The sequence below is a fragment of the Amblyomma mixtum genome, chromosome 2 (genome assembly GCF_055824585.1).
Source record: "Amblyomma mixtum isolate Tamu chromosome 2, ASM5582458v1, whole genome shotgun sequence".
In the NCBI taxonomy this organism is placed as follows: domain Eukaryota; kingdom Metazoa; phylum Arthropoda; class Arachnida; order Ixodida; family Ixodidae; genus Amblyomma; species Amblyomma mixtum.
In genome coordinates, this window is record NC_143013.1 from 259,633,907 (window position 1) to 259,651,384 (window position 17,478).

The following is a 17,478-nucleotide window of genomic DNA, read 5'->3' on the forward strand; positions in this document are numbered from 1 at the left end:
AACTTTCACTTTGACCTTGAGCCAGTCGTCACACGCCTGGCGTCATACCACGTGACTGGCCACAGCTGGAGCCGAGCTCCGCCTGTGCCGTGTCGCTCACTGCTGCTCCACCATACCACGTGACATGACCACATGATTAGCCGCATATAGCGCGCATCTCTCCGCGTTCGCTGCAGTCAGAGCCGTTCAGGGCTAGACTCTGCGGAGTGATGGAGGCCGGTCTTTCACTTGTCTCATTAGGTATAACTGAGTTAAACCCCTGCCATTTTTAATGGAAGAAGGCATGTGTTGTCACATCTGAACCAAATGGACTGAAAACAGGTATTGGATACACATCGGAAGGCTGTGACAGCTGCACATATGCAACCACACTGAACAGCCATTCTTTAACGACAGCCTGATACCATTCTGCATTTATTTTACATCCACAGAGTAACACAAAAATAACTTAAAATCATCTGTTCAGCATCATTTAGTCTTGCTTTTCTGCCTTGGGCATTTTCCTCTTCCTATAGTAACTCCAGAGGCCTTGTAATGACATCACAACAGGCAGGCTGATTGGCAGGAACAGGGGAATGTAGATTGCATATCTGCAAAGTGAAACAAAAAAAAAAGGGAAAAGTCCATTGTTAGGGCATGTAAGCTCCAAATAAAGCGTGCAAATGCAAACAATGGAGCTTTTAAGCTCCATTATTGGAACATCACCAGATCAGCAACAGGTCCATAAAAGTGGGCCCTACTGTACATATCTTCATGCAAAAATATTACACTGTACTTCCTGAGAATCCACGCTCTTTAATCCCAAGGCTATACTGGATGCTGTAAGCACATTCCGAACACTGCAATTAAAGTGGTGAGACATGCAGCCCTTGCCAACATCAGTGCATCTTGCAACCTTGCATGGAGGATCAATACCATACATAATACTCTGTGAAAGGTCGTTAAAGGTTTAATAATAGACATGGCATAACTGTACTGTCTGAACATCACATAGCACGTCATGCAAAGCTTCGTGACGTTTGTACACCTGACATTTTTAAGAGTTTTACTTTGCCTGACATGCAAAACAAGCCAAGATTAAGATGCTTCTCTGCCTATGCAGGTGGCATCTACAGTACACACTAGGACAGGAAATAATGAAGATGCGAACAGCATTTGTGGTTAAGCGTTCGTGCCTGGTCGCACCATATGCCAGAGCAAAACCGTTTTGAAAAGCTCTGTGGGGAAAACACCATTAGCATGTTGAATACTTTTGACAGGGATCTGAGACACGCCAACCGATCCAACAACAAACAGTTCTGGATGAAGCTGAAGCTTACTTTTGATCATCAGGGAAGTAGAGAAGTGCCAGCAGAGAAGGATCAAAGAATGCCTTTTCTGAAAACAAAAAGGAAAAAGGGGGTGGGAGGGGGGGGGGGGCAGTTTCAATGAGTCCTGCGAACACCACAAGTGAAGGTGCAGTAATGAGAAATAAAACATTGTTGGCCTACCAGATGCCAAAAATGCGGCCTCGGCATGCTGGAAAGCACTCTCCAAGTCCCCTCTTTCCAGCAGATCAAAGCTTCGCTTCGCATGCGATACAGATGAATAAATCTAGACGGGAAAAAATAACAAAGAACATCAACAGCAGTTGGTGCTAACAACTCGGTGTCCATAAATTTAGACTATAACAGCCTAGTCTCTCAAGCATATCAGTCATCTTTCAAATCTTATGATCACCTCCTTATAGGCCTTATATGATGATGATAATGAAAACGTGTAACGAGGAAAAGAGGGTGGGGGAATTAGGGGAATGTGATCGGACCCTCAGTCCAAGATTCCGTCGGCAAAGGCCGCCGCCCATGCTCTTACGATGAGGGTTCGTTGATCTTCAAGGTCCCTACAGACAAGACTGCCTCCCATCCTTCCCACGTTCGCTATTCTATTAAACGGAACTATTAAGCGTGGCAGTCCCATGCCATATGATATAAGTCTGTGTATTGGCCACAGAATTTACTCTCCCGATTTAAAAGCTTCTCAATTTATCTTGTGAAATTTAGCCGGATTGTTGAATGACATAGTTTGCAGTTGTCTGAAATGACATTTTTCCGATTTGTTCACACCCTAAGCGGGATTTGAACAGAATTGCCGGGTGAGAAATAGGTGTTTTAGAATTTCGGCATAGGTTCTCAGAGGGTGAAACAAGTCACCGTCTCCAGGGAGGAGGGATCCCAAGGGAGAAATGCTCCGCCAGACCCCCCGGTGGCCTGGCATACCCAAATAAGGTGCTTGCTCAATGCACAAGAGCAAGTATACCATGCATAGAAATAAAACTGCTCTCACCAAATATACCATGTGCATCATATCATGTCTTCAATGCTAACTGTGGTATGACACTAGGGGCACACTAACAAAAAATGGGCCACTCAATCACTTACAAGGTCCCCAATTTCATCCTTGACCACAATGTTGGAGATTTTGCTGAGCAGCTCTGAGAGTGAATGTAAAGAAAAGCTGGACATGGACAGGTAGTCTTGAGTCCTTCGTCTTAGAAGGAATGCAATGTCCTGCATTGAAACAAGCAGTAAATTATGACTTCGCAACAATGCATGAAAGATAAAACCTGAAAAACCACCAGCACTAAAATGTCGCAGCATTAGCAGGGTAAAGAAACAAGCAGTGTCAATGTGCACAATTTTCAGACATAAAAGCATCCTGCACGCTGATGCCAGTAAGAGCAATTTAAAGCCATATTTTATGACTTCTAGTCTGGATGCAGTGCAACTTTGTCTCTAAAGCTGCACGACTTCGAATTCTTTGATTTTTGCTCTGAAATGACAAAGGGAATGAAACTGCATTTTTACACGTAAGAATTATGTTCAAGAGGGCTGCATCAGGCTCATTGGCTCATCTTGATGGAAACGATAGAATAGTACTAACAGACAGGACGGAAGTGAATAAGGCAGACGCTTGTGCTGACAGGCAACCAAATGATTTATTGCAACAGGGAAGGCTGCACAACTTTAGGGGACACTTAAGCTATGCCTTAAGGGTATGACGAAGTAGTCCCTTCAGTGACCTGGGGTCCTCTTTGCGTAGCACTTCACAAACAAGGACTCTGTTCTTTCTTTCACCATCACATAATGCCTAACCTATCCTTAAAGGGACAGTGAGGAGAGATCTATTAATATTTTTTTTATAGCAAAATCCGATAGTTCGGCATTTCATGGCTTTGTTGCCACTTGGCCGGCAGCGAAAGATGCATTTATTTCTAAGAAATTTGGATTCGAAGTTGAAAAAGTTTTTCCCGCCGCTCAGATTCAAACTTGGGATTCTCCTATGACGACACAGGACTAAGTGACGTGAAACATGACGTGTACATGACGTAACGCAGACTCCGTGATTTCTGACAGCCAGCACAGCGGCCTAGCAGCAGCCGAAATGAAAGCTACCGCCGGCTGCACGTTGAAGGCAACTATCGGCTATTGCAGCCGTCGCTACCGTCGCTTCGCTTACGTTTGCTCCGGCGTTTTGCCAGCGTTATGATGAATCCTGTTCTCGAAGTCGTCAACGAAGTTCTCGCAAATACACACCTTTAGCATACCATGTACCTTGTTACCGTTAGCGGAATACCGGGAGCCCGCCTATAGCCGGTGAGCAGGCACTGATTGGTCCTGATGCTGCAGGCACGCGCGTAGCTGTCGGGTACGTGGCGCCATCTGGCGACGTCAAGGAGATTTACGCACGCATTGGCTGCGCCTCAGTGATTTGTGACTTCTCGGGTCCTAGAGTTGCTAGAACCATTTGTTCTGGCAACACTGTTTTGTTCTATGATCTCATCACGCTTGTACTTGCGAGTTTGGCCTGTGGCGGCGACACCTGTACTTTGGTTCTTGCTCTTTTCTACGTTACAAGAGCTTTGTTGTCAGTATGAGTGGCGTTTTTGTAATCAGGAGCTGGTATTCTGTTGATACAAGCCAACTTCAATTTCTCCTCAGTGTCCCTTTAAGAGTACAATGCAATAGCATCAGAGATCTCTCCCACGCAAGTACTCCTTCGCTGTCACATAGGTCCTGCCTGCATGCCCGTATATGCGAATTGGTCATTCTCTGCTTTACGTTCATATATCGCGTCGTGTACTAGTACCACTCATACTGGCAGGTGGCTGTTTCAAACACAGCCACCACGGTGGGGCTTGCGACACCCAGGCTGCTTTCACCAAGCAACCTCTCATGACCAATCATTATTTTAACTGTCACCTGCCACAGTGGGAAGGTGGCACAATCCGGACTGTATGCTCACAAAGCTGATGACGCCGATGCCAGATTTTCTGCAGAATGGATGCCTTAATGCTACCGTGTTAATACAAAGGAAACGTGGTGAGCAAAGACACAAAGGAACAATCGTCAATCGGGATGTATCAACGATCTGAAAGTATCATATAGCATCACTGATTAAGAAATACAAGTTGCATTTTTTAATATGATATGTCGTAATTGTTAATTTCCCCGACTGCTGATAGTTCTCGGCTGATGATTGTTCCTTTGTGTTTTTGCGTGCCATATTTCCTTTATACTGCTGCCTTCCCTATCACAATAAATCATTTGGTTGCCAGTCAGCACAAGTGTCCGTCCCATCTGTAAGCACTGTTCCGTCATCTCTGTCAAGAATGATCCCCTCATTTTACTTCACCAAGCTTTCACCAAGAGGAGGAGAAGCAGGTTGTCAAAGGTAGGAAGTAATCAGGCTTGCAACGCAAACACATGCATGCATATGACTCCTGTAGGAGGCCATAATGCTAGCAGTTCTAATGCTATGCCATTCTAACACCACCCTTTTACGCATGAGAGAATACCTGAGCTCGGTGGCAAGACTGGCTGCACTGTAATTTGTACTATCAGTGTTCCTTGTTAATCTTCGTCCTGCTACATGCATCCCGACACCTTTCCTTTTTTCACCTTTTCTTTTTCATTCTTCACAAGTGAAAAATGTAAAAAAGATGACAGTCAATAATCAGTGACTCGGCACACAAAGCTGCCATTACATATCCAATAAATAACTACTGTTTAGTGCCATAAATAAGCTATCATTTACATGTATGATGAATAACTAGGAAGCCTTGGCATTCGCAATGGCATAGTGAAGGGCTAATGCTAGCTCAGGGCAAACTTACCATAGCTGCAGATATGTAAGGCACTGCTGTTGCTGCACTTAGCTGGAAATTAGCTTGTAACTATCATCACCAGCAACAGCAGCAGCGAGTAGATTACATCCACTGTAGGACCACGGTCTCTCCAGATACTCTCCAATTAGCTCTGTCTTGCGCCAGCTATGACCACCCTATACCAAAAAGCTTCCTCCCAGAACTTGCTATAAACAAGCACAATATTGTGACGGACAAATAAGGACGGAAATGAGCGGCGTCTGCTTACGAAATGCGAGGGAACCGGCTGGAGTATTGCACGCTCATGGTTTTTGTCAGATAAGCCAACCAGAAGGCTGAATTGGGCCAGGAACACTTGAAATACGGAGTGCATATCTATCTCGACAGGCTGGGGCAGGGTGTCACCCGGCTCAGGAAACTTGGCAACATTGTAGAAAAGGACGCCTCCCCACTTGGGCACAAGGAACGAGTTGGTCTCTAGCTGTTCACCTGCAAACAAGAAAGGCGGCAAGAGAGGGTGAAATGGAATCAGGAAATACCATGACTGAGATTTGCACTCTGAATGCCATGGCCAAGAGTCAGAGCAATGAAGAGTCTGTTACTAGGGCCAAGCAGTTAACTTCTCTAGAGATCTTCCCACTGCTATCATCAGCCACGCATATCAGCAGTAAAAGTATGAAATATGCTTCAAAATGAGACCGATTAGATCATGCTATAGAACAACGAGACAGGCAGTATGATACCACCTTTACGTCCACATAGCTCTAATAGGTGTCCAACTGGAATGGTCTTATTTGCATTCATGCCACAACCATGCTGATCACCGAACTGCCGTAGTTTCCACAGCAAAAGTCCTAATTTCAATCGCAGACAGCCGCTAGTTACTTCACATGTTTCAAAAATTCTTCTAGGAGGCACACAGGGTTCCTTGCAAGGTATGCACGTACCTTGTTCATCATATATGTACAGTGGGTGATGACTTTGCGGCACTACATAGACCACAAAGTTGAGAACTGGACGAACTGACGCTTGAAATCCTTCGAAACAGAAGAACCAGAACACCATGTTAAAATAAAGCGCAAATGAAAAGCATTCATTAATAACACATGCACTCAAGCTATAACTATAAAAGAGGAACATAACAGATATGAAGATATGGAAGACTCCCATTAATCTGAACTCACTTAATTCATTTGCCAATTAATTTGAACTGACACAAGGATATTCACCTAGCCCCAGAGTATCTGGAAATAAAAGCAATTTTAAAGTGCTTTCATTAAAGAAAAGCCGTAAAATGTCCCACGTAGCGTTTTTTCACAAGATCTATCATAATTCGACTAATTACTCAACAGCGTTTATTCCTACTAGCTACACGGCAGCACTTATTGTGTCAGCATTGCATATTTTTTCTACCATTTTCACACACTGACTCAATAATCCATTTTTACATTTAGCTGTCAAGGAATAAAATTGGTTACTAAGCAAGGTTGCAGAGACCACTAACTCTGAAAAATTAATTATGAACTTTCATGATTTTGTAGCAGCTAGCATGTAAAGAAAATAAAAATGTGCATTTTTCTCCTTGTCTTGAATGTTAACAGACATAATATGTTTTGCCAAGTGTTTAGAGTTTAGTGGACAAGTGAAATTAAAAGTTTCTATAATTTTGACTACTTCAACTTATATTACGTACACAGAAGAGTAGTCGTTCTTGCACTTCAAAATCATATTCATACTCAATCTTAATGCGTATATATTTTGCTGCCTTCCTCCTATGTAATGGCCCCTTGTAGACCCTCACATTAAAAAATTAATCAATACATGAATGGTTCACTAAACATCAAGTGCATTAAAAAGGTTCCTGTTAATTTAAACTCCATATAATTTGAACAAATTTTCAGCAGCCCCCCCCCCCCCCCCCCCCCCACTTCCAGAGTTCAAATGATTCAGAGTTGACGGTAGTACTATTCTAATATCAAAGCATGTATGACCTCTTAAAGCAGTACAGACACTAAATTTTCACTTGAGTGTTTTCTTCTTTCAAATGATGAGTTAGATGATAGTATATATATCGCTCAGTGGTATTTGCCTACAGCCGCTAAATAATTTGTATTTTAATTTCTTCTTGATCCTCTTTAGGTTTCCGTTTCATCAGCCAAACAATGGCTGTGACATGTAGTTGGTGTTTAGGTCGACTGAGCCATGCAAAAAAAAAAAAAAAAACAGCTGATACTATGTTGTTTTTTGTTATTCCACATCTTGAAGCAGGCTGGTTTAAAGGTGCACTGAAGAGGAATCTGAACTCGTCTTTTTGCCGCGGGAACTCAATCTGCACGTTCCGAGCATTCTTAGAAACCTCGATTTATTGCCCTGTGTGGCTGATTTTCCTAATTAAATCGAATTAACGTCCGGCTCCCGCCTTTTTTTTTTTAATTCTCCCTCGTACAGTGGGCGGAGTCGACCAACGCGTGGAGTGCCTTTCACCCAGTCCCGCGGCGGCTTGCCGCTCTGCCATCGGCGGAGTAATACGTAGTAGTCCGTAGTAGCAAATAGTCCGCACGTATTTTTATTTCTGCGGGCTTATTTTGCGGCTATATTATCTGCGAATGAAACTATTTATTCACGGAAACCTAAAAAACAAAATAAAGCGAAAGCAAAGCCTCCACGGAGCTGGCTGCAAGGCACTCCACGCGTTGGTCGACTCCGCCCATCGTACGAGGGAGAATTTAAAAAAAAAGACGGGAGCCGGACGTTAATTCGTTTTAATTAGGAAAATCAGCCACACAGGGCAATAAATCGATGTTTCTAAGAATGCTCAGAACGTCTAGATCGAGTTCACGCGGCCAAAAGACGAGTTCAGATTCCTCTTCAGTGCACCTTTAAGTGTTGTAGTGAATTAAAACTATGTATCAGCAATTTATATTTGTTTTCTTTAGAGCATCATGTGACCTAAACACCAACTACACGTCGCAGCCATCGTTCAGTTGATGAAACTGAAAAAGCATGAGAGAAGAAATTCAATTATAAATTATTTAGCGGCCGTAGGCAAATACCACGTGATGAGCCATGTATTTCTAATTTCTAATGCATCACTTGAAAGAAGAAAACATGCGACTAAAATTAGATGTCTATGGTCCTTAAAGAGACTACATCTAAGTGCAAGCCTTTGTTTTCTTCATGGCAACATACCAAGAAAGAAATAATTTTGCTTACCTCTGCTTCCTTCGATAGGGTTGATAATTAGTGACAGTTGATCAGCCGTTGCTGTGTAGACACCCTTTTTAGGATTGAAGCGTCGCGTCAGCTTCAGTGGGGTAAAGAACAGCACCTGTTTTTAGTAATACAGATAGATTAAATAGCTACTCTGAAAACAACCACCGCATAAATGCTTGTCAAGCCCCGGGCCAACATCTTTTTCCCCCCCATTAAGCATATGACAAGTAAACAGAGCATGCTGCATTGTTGCAACTGCATTGATGCCTGTCCTAGCAGAAATTCAAAGCAATGATACATTTATATGCAAATGCATAAGTGATACTTCCCCACATGCACACATAACACCTCCCAAGTTGGGCTAAATAATGTGCGAGTGAAGCTAAATGCTAAATCCTCCTGGTTTTTTTTGCTAAAGGAGACTGGGTAGTACCCCCTTCCAAACAGTTCTGCCGTGAAGAAAATCGTGGAGATTTTTTTGCTCAAATGACTGACACTGAAAATCAGCACATCAGAAAGAGGTTCTCAAAAGATGGTGGTACTAAGAATTGGTGGATGATCAAGCTTAGCTGGATTCATATTTACTACGGTGTACGACAGAAATGCAACCAGTGATGGAAATGACCAGGAGCACTTTGGAGCAGCCTCCTTATGTTTTGTAGCAGGAGCCCGATACTGAGAAATAAGCAAAAAATGTAAATATAGAGGGTGTTTCAAATAACTTGTGCCAAAGATGATAAAGCGACAATGCGCTGCACGAAGATTTGAGATGCAGGCAGTCGTCTCAGACTGGTCTGCACCCAAATTTACTTCTTGTTCGACAGGAAAAACGAATGAGATTTTGCATTGTTAACATTAGCGCAAATTTCTCTGCGAAAAAGTTGCAGAGAATGTTGAGAAATGCCCCGCTTCTGTTGTTTGCTTCGATATCACCTTAGCCTGGTCTCTTTTTTAAAACTTAAGTAAAGCCTGCCAGATTTAAAAATTCGCTTATGTCTGCGCTCCTTCATTGCAATCTTAGTGCTCTCAAATGAGCTCCGATTGAAGGAACCCAGTTGGCTGAATAAACAGGCCACCGGTCAAAGGGGTCGTTTCGGACTGAGCGGAGCCACTTTGCTTCGTAAAGAGTTATGATGCTGCAGCAGGAGCATGACCATGCCATCCCCATTTGACGGCACAACACAGATTTCTTCCAGTCCAACAATGGCACGCCTCTCGCAACGAAGCGTTTTGTTGTGCATGCGCGGTCCTCGTCGCAGGATCTCAGGAGCACTGCCATTTTCCTCCACTAATAGGTTCTGTGTTACCGTGTGTTTCCCATGTGCTTAGCAGTTTCTTATTTAAGAGTCTGTGATGAAAAGACTCTGCTCAGACTTCCTCACTACTTAACCTAATTCATAATAAAAGAACCCAACGGTAATAGTTAAAAAGCTAACTATTCAATGTTAATAACTAGCCTGCTAGTTAGCACGTCTTAGCTGTATTCTAATGCACTACACCGCTGACCATGCTATGCCAAAAAAAGTGCTCTTCTAACTCAAGAAGCCTATTTTTAAAAATTGCATAAAGTTTTAAGTGAAACACCCTGTATAATAAGTGTATGCCATCCTACAGAGAATGCCACCCCATCATTGAAAATGGCTTAATTTAGTTAGAACTCCTATTTACACGAACCAACTTTCTACGCTAAAAGTCTGAATTAACATCCTTCTACTATACAAACAAACCAGAAGCTGGGATGTTCACGCTGCTGTTATCGCGAATGAGGTCCGTGGAATCAAGCTATCAGCTGGAGCGCGTCCGGAACTATTCTCGCGGTCTTATGTTGACCTCATGGGACGTATGAAGGTGCTGCGCAAGAGCCCGATTAATCAAGCAGGACCCAAATTTAGCCCGACTTGAACCTCTTAAGAGTAACTTTTTCTTTGCATGTGCATTTGCCGTGTTTGTATGGGACAGTGTTAGCAGCACCGCAAAGCAGATGTGCAAAACACGCGCACAAAGTGCACTAACAATAGGCAGCGCAGGGCTAGAAAGCGAAATAGGACGGGGATTAGATTCCACCAGTCATCTTTCTCCTCACACGCCTGGGGAAGGAACGAGAGTAATGCCTGTGCACATTGGACGGTAGCCTCAGCCTTTTCGGTTTATGGTTTATGGGGTTTAACGTCCCAAAGCGACTAAGGCTATGAGAGACGCTGTAGTGGAGGGCTCCGGAAATTTCGACCACCTGGGGATCTTCAGCGTGCACTGACATCGCACAGTACACGGGCCTCTAGAATTTCTGCTCCAAAGAAATTCTAGCCGCCGCGGCCAGGATCGAACCCGCGTCTTTTGGGTCAGCAGCCGAGCACCATAACCGCTGGGCCACCGCGGAGGCTCCTCAGCCTTTTCACATTCGCTGTGGATCTTGATTGCTGGGGTAGGCAGAGCCATGGCACAATTTCATCAAAAACCATGAATTTGTAGCAGCAGGTAGCAGGTTTAATGCAATGACGCAGGTTAGTGCCATTGGCGCAGCATTTCCACCTACTAGTTTAATTACATCGGGTAAGTATCACAAAGCAGTTTCCGAGAGAGTGAGGTGAAAGCCTACACGGAAGGTTTACTAGGTGCTATTATTGGCCGCAAAAATTTACCAGACACAGGTGCACAGCGAAAAATGTATTTTAATGCAGTGTCCTAAGGCAATCATCTGAAATGTCTAATGGTGTGGGAACGAGCATGCTCCCCGAGCTGGTACATTATTTTACTGCCGGGCTGCGAGACAGTGAGAGAACACTGCGATTTTTTTTCCGAGAACATTCATCCCGAAAACTTTTGAGGCCAATAGTACATGTTTGTGTCAAATGTTACTGTACCTGGCTCTTGACGTGCACCTTTGCAACCATCGAAATCTTGTCCAGGAAGGGCTTCATGTACACTGCATAAGCAAGTTCGAAAAATAAGATACGCAAACCAAATAAAATTAAATTACCATTACACCCCTAGCTGGTCCACCCTGTAATTTTGTGATTGCTGCATTTGCTTTGAATGCTGCTGGGCACGCGGTCGCAACAAGGTGGCTCCAAACGCCTAAAGAAGTTTCTCAAGAAAACATCCTAAAAGACTGCACCACAAGATTCTGTGCCATGCAGTCATTTTAAAGTTTTTCGTTGAGAGGTGTTTCCAAGCATTTGGAGCCCTTTCGCTGCAACCGTACGCCTCACCTGATGACAACGAAGTTAGCCCCTCCTTAAATCTAACTACCGATGCGTAATGATATACTATGCCAGTGAGCACTGAACTTACCGGCAGCCATCTCTCACAAACTTAAAACATAACCATGCTCACCTTCAACTGCATCCTGTATGCGCCATGTCACATCCAGGGTTTGGGGCTCGGGGACGACAAGAGTGAAAGTCACATCAAACTCCGTGGCTGCGCTCAGAGGCCTCATGCGTTCCTTGTCAAGCTGAAAAGATGTGTGCAAGATATGAGAACTGCTTTGACAATCATCATAATCAACAGCAACACCACCAACCAATGCAAGTCCACTGCAGAACAAAGGGCTTCCTCAAGGACCTCCAATCTTCCATAGCTTTCCAATCTTGCCACTGTACCCGAATCTGGGCCACCCTAAGTGTTTCTTCCTTCCCTTGACACCCTAATAAGCCTCTGGTTGTCATTTCTGTGCATCACAGCCTCTTGGTAATTTGTCAAGTTTAATTCCAGCAAAAAAAATTTCGCAACTCGAGTTTGCCCTCTAATCAAAGTTGCATTCCTACTGCCCCTTAAAGTTCCATTTCATTTCCTTTACGTTGTTCACTGCATTGTTCTCAACTGCACTGTTCTCAGCCAAATTTCAAGCCTCTCTGTTAACCTCAAAGTTTGAGCCGCATAGGTGAGCACTGGAAATATACATCGGATGTGTAGTAGTTTCCTTTTCAGGGATATGGTTAAGCTGTTGGTTGTCACCATTTTGGAGACAACCAAAAGTAGTCCACTGCGTTTTCATTTGCCTGCTAATTTCTCTCTCGTGATCTAGATCTGTCGCAAGTACTTACTTGGCCAAGACATGTGAACCCCTTCTCTACCTCCAGTATAGTATTACATGCTGCAAATTGTTCCCCTACAGCCAAACTTCTCATAATTACTTTAACTTTACTCACTAAATTTAAGCTTAACAGTGCACTTTGCATATCTAGGCCTTCAGTTATTCACTGTAATTCATCCCTGACTTGCTTACCAGGACGACACTGCCAACAAATCGACAATAATGACAATAATTAAACTCCCACACGGTCTGCCATTCAGCACATGATGGAATTCACTCTGAAGTTCTTTCCTATCCATTCTATCCTTTTTTCCTTACACACTTGCACAGCAATTTGCTCTGATTTCACTCTGTTCAAGCAAGTCTACCTGGGGATAAGGATGTAATAGACCTCTCCCAGTTGTAAACAATGTGACGTTAAGGGGCTTGGCCCAATGGGAACAATCACCCTCTTCCACCCCTGAACTGGTTTTTTCATGTGTCGAGCATTCCCCCAGAAACCTTTCTTCTCCTGATTAGATACACCTTCATGCACTTCACATCTGCTACATCATGCTATCAGAAACCACATGTTTTGCCCACCAAACCAGCCCCACGTGTGCAGATGATGCAGGCCGGGAGAAGACTATTGCTGCAACAGTCACAGCTCCTAGTTTCAGAGTACTATTAGACACAACGCATTTCCTAGGCAGCAGCCAAAAGTCACTCGTTCAGAATTGGGTGCTTTCATGAGCACAATTCAGGTTCCAGGCCTCTTCAAGAAAGTTCCGTTGTATTGCACCTCATGATGAACAGCTTTGGCTTTTCCTCTGGTGTGCCACAAATCCTTTCCAGTCCTTTACTCCCCTAATCCCTAGTACTGCTTTCACAGTAAAGCTGGCAAGCGATAAACCCATAACCGAAAACAATGAAAGATTCCCTAAAATAATCAATGAAGTGTAGCACTCCACAATGTCTGTTCTCACTGTGTACTGAAAATAGGCGAACAAGGATCTACATGGTCACATGAGCAGCACCTGCAAAAGGTATCTGCTTACCTTTGCTCGCTCCGAGACCTTCTGCGAAATGCGCAGCCTCTTCAAAGTATTCTCCCTCACAGCGGTTTGCCTTATAACATCCATAATGTTATTGCACAAAACGGCTGCATCTGCAAGTGATGATGACGGTTGTATTGGCAGTGATGACATTCCCATTTTCACTCTTTATGCAGGCACCTTTTAACTCATACTTCCGGTACCATCACTGTTGCTCTATAAAGAGGCAGCCGAGACATCTCAAACTGTTTGTAAAGCTTTTTCCCTCACTTTCCTTGAGACACCTTGTTAAGGAAATAAACCTTCAAACTCCACACAAAGCACTAGATTAGAAAGACGGTCAAGCCTGCTTTTTTGCAATAAAGGAATCAAAATTCAATGAAGATTAAATACTAAAGCCTTTGCAGCAACAGAGATGCAAAAGGACAGTTTTACCAGGCAAAGAACAAGCGTGATTCAGAAAGGCAGTAAACGAGGTTTGCCGGCAAGGAATACCTGTCAGCCATGGCTTGTTTTATGAGTACACAATGACATATGAAAGTGGGGGGCAACAGAAATTGGCCTTCATTTGTGTTGCTTACATAAATCTCGCATGAATGCACCTCTGTCAACGCAATGCTCCAAAACAACAGTGCACCGTTATTACAAAGGAATAAATTATGATAACTCACCATTATTTGCCTTCACATAAACTATCTGGTGCAGTCCAGTTGTGGCCACTTCATCACTGCTTTCTTCTGGATGCACAACTACGTACAGCCAGTTTTGAGAACTGAAGTGCCCCGTCTTGTGCAGAACCTCGTCCATGTCTGCAAACCAAAAGGTTTTTAAAGTCCCTATGCGAGCATTAAATGGAGCAGAACCACAATATCATAAATGCAGATATTCTTTTAGAAAAACATAGTTCTGAAATTAGTGACCCAAAGTAAACCAGACATATGTAACTCATATATGTAGATATGAGAGAAGCCAACGATTTTGCAGTCCAACATTTTTAGAGTGAGTTACATCTCAGTTCCACTGGTTTAACATTGCCCAATTCCTTTTTTGAACTGATTATATAGAGTCCGACAGTATCAAATGAGGCTGACAAATTTTTATAGGAAGGAAAACTTGTTGAAGCAAATTTAAATCTCAAATAATGAATAATTCCAGCCAGGAAGAATTAATAGAGGCCAATGTAAAATTTATGTTTAAGTTATGGGAATCCCATTCAACAAGCATGGTCTCTCTGAACTGTTGTTTTGTCTGGACAAATGTAGACCCAGGCTGGCTCACAAAAAAAAGAGTGCTCATGTCTTCATAAGTGTACACGAACAAAAATGTGTGGATGTGAGAAATTGAAAATGCCGACAATGACGAATTCTTGCAGTAAAACCAAGGGCTTTAAGAAAGCTAGATGGACGATTTTGCAGTCCAACATTTTTGCTGTCCATATCACGCTCTATGCCAATATATAGTCAAACCAACACGTATTCCAAAGAAGCTCTCAAATCACAACTATTAACAATAAGAAAGTAAATCACAGCTTACCAGATATCGGTTTCGTGAATAGCGCTGTTTCATTTTCATGGGCCTTTCGAAGGGCCCACGCATACACAAAGTTGACCTGAGCTGTGTCACGTTCATCTTGCCTGCTGGTCTCTTCAAGATGCCGAAGCAATTCTTTCTCTGTAGGCACCTTTTTGTCAGCAAGCACCACTTCCACATTTATTAGGTGTGTGGCCTGGGCAGTGAATATACAATGCTTAGCACTGTGAGCACCAAAAAATGCTGTGAAATATGGCAAAAAAAAAAGGCCATTGTGCCAAAGAGGTTTTTTGCACTACAGTTTCACAAAATTCGAGTTGCATACAAATGAAAATATTTTACATTTCATTCAACAAATATGGATATACAAGTCACAATTTCTTGTAATACTACACAGTTAAATGTATTTCACTTGTGAAAGGTGCATGTTTGAAATGCATGGTTCTGGTTTATGCTTTACGGGAGTTCAACGTCCCAAAGAAATTTCAACCGCCTGGAGTTCTTTAGAATGCACTGACATCATATAGTACACGGGCCTCTAGAATTTCGCAGTCATTGAAATTCGACCACCGCGGCTGGGATCGAACCCGTGTCTTTCGGGTCAGCAGCCGAGCACCATAACCACTGAACCACTGCGAGCTGCATGATTCTAAAACGTCAACAATACATAACTCATTTAACACGGTAAAACAAGAATTACAGTTACATTCACTTCTTATGATGCCTGTTTTGTAGCACTTGTATCATGATGATGTTCACATAACTCCATATCAGCTTGTAAAGAATCATAAATAAACTTGAGGGCTTTCCTGACCTCTGATTGATCAACTGGGGTCACGTTACCCTGATGATGTCATCGAGGAATTCACCAATCAGGGAATTTTGTAACGGAAAAGCCGGACATTTGTTGTGAGATGACTGCCTGAAATGCTGTCACATTAAAAATTGCTTCTTGTAATAAATTTGTAGCTTGATTGCAGGGACCAAAGTGATAGAGCATTCATCTCACATATGCAGGTAGTGGGTTCATAACCTGGTGCCACTGAAAACCTTTCGGGTTTTTTACCAAGGGAAAGAAAGCTAACATCAGCCAAAAGCTTAATTTTTTAACGGCAAACCGCTTTGAACAGGTACCACCCAGTATCTGGGCAGAACGCTCGCGCATTGTACTGAACCAATGTTGTATGTTTCAGAAGATTTTATTTACTTTGTTTCTGCCCTAACCGTTCTGATACAATCACTGTCTGGAGTACAGTCATGCATATTTAAATCATCTACTACATGGTGCAGTTAGTGACAATAACTGCATGTCAGTAGGATTACGGCTTAAAGCATACTGGGTAATGCTGGATGAATACTGGATAATGCTTTCCGTTTCGTGGCTATGTTTTGTATTCTCAGGCAAGGTTCACAGGTGTGGTCTTTTCTTTTGCATGCAGCATGGCATGTAGTTATGTTCTTTTCCCTTGAAATTCACACAGCTTGCTACACGGCACACTAAGAGTTAGCTGGGTATATGTACCAAGCCTACCTAAGTGCAGGTACTGCGAATTATCCGTTCTAAAATCCTCACGTACCGTTTTGCTGCTCAGTACTTCGATTTCATCATAGGGCAGGGTGACGCGATACACTGTTGTCGTTTTCCACCAGACAGGCAAGCCCACTAAGATGAAGATGATGATAAAGGATACGCTTGCAAAAACATGTGTCAGTCCTAGGAGAAAAAAATAAAAGTTGGAAAGCTCTTACTCGACATGCGATCAAACCGGGCATGTTTCACGTCGTTTCTCGAGCACATTCATCAATGTGTGCGATGGTAAGCAGTCATCAAAAGCACTCTGTTACAAGGGAGTACAATTACTACACTCATTGCATTTTATTTTTTATAGTTGTACATATTACCTTTGGAAGTTGAGCATACACTGAACACAAGCAGCTTGACCCCAGCAACAGAACATGGCTAGCGCTCATCTTGAGTGCTCACAGCTTGGGCTCAATCCTCACCTTTTCGTTCTACGTTTTTCAAAAAATCTCCCGAGGCTGTCGACGAAGAAGACATCGAGAGATCGCGCACAGTAACTACGGGGACAACTGACTAGCACGGCACGGCTGGGCGGAGCACCGCCACTGTTTGCATCGGTGGATACGAGATTGGATTGGCTTTCGTTGACTGCCGAGCAGCATAGAGTTGAGTTTCGTTTTGTAAGAGCCAAGCTTCGCTCCGGTCTTTCAGGGCAAGAAAACTAGCTGTTTGTGACGAACTGTCATTCAGTTATCAAAGGTGTAAGAGGACAGAAAATTTCAGCAGCTAGAGTTCATACCCTGATGCACTATTTGCCTATTAGTGATCATTTATTACGAATGAACCAATACATCACGCCATTGATACGCATATTTTGTTCACGCCTTCGCTTATTAATTAGCACGGCATTTATTACTGGGGAAGTTATATGGTAGATGACGCTACTGTAAAAAGTCCTTATGCGCGAACGACGAGGTAGCTTCTTTGTGCAGAATGCGCT

At 43.2% G+C, this 17,478-nt stretch overlaps 1 protein-coding gene across 1 annotated transcript; it reads right to left on the bottom strand.

Moving 5' to 3' along the window:
- Positions 1 to 439: 439 nt before the first annotated feature.
- Positions 440 to 17,097, bottom strand: PIG-S (phosphatidylinositol glycan anchor biosynthesis class S). The gene is made up of 14 exons (XM_089569970.1): positions 16,961 to 17,097; positions 16,534 to 16,670; positions 14,960 to 15,152; positions 14,098 to 14,235; positions 13,430 to 13,539; positions 11,690 to 11,810; positions 11,218 to 11,279; positions 8,357 to 8,471; positions 6,091 to 6,180; positions 5,412 to 5,632; positions 2,418 to 2,546; positions 1,491 to 1,593; positions 1,320 to 1,377; positions 440 to 590 (listed from the first exon to the last, which is right to left on the bottom strand). The coding sequence occupies exons 1-14, from the start codon at positions 17,013 to 17,015 to the stop codon at positions 473 to 475; spliced, it is 1,650 nt and encodes a 549-aa protein (XP_089426096.1). The 5' UTR covers positions 17,016 to 17,097; the 3' UTR covers positions 440 to 472.
- Between the last annotated feature and the right edge of the window lie 381 nt (positions 17,098 to 17,478).

Excerpts from the sequence above, each read along its gene's own strand:
- PIG-S (XM_089569970.1), bottom strand. The coding sequence starts at position 17,015 with ATGTCTTCTTCGTCGACAGCCTCGGGAGATTTTTTGAAAAACGTAGAA. Across the intron at positions 14,236-14,959 it reads ATTCACGAAACCGATATCTG|ACATGGACGAGGTTCTGCAC; the intron begins GTAAGCTGTGAT and ends TTTGGTTTGCAG. Across the intron at positions 11,811-13,429 it reads AGGTCTCGGAGCGAGCAAAG|CTTGACAAGGAACGCATGAG; the intron begins GTAAGCAGATAC and ends ACATCTTTTCAG.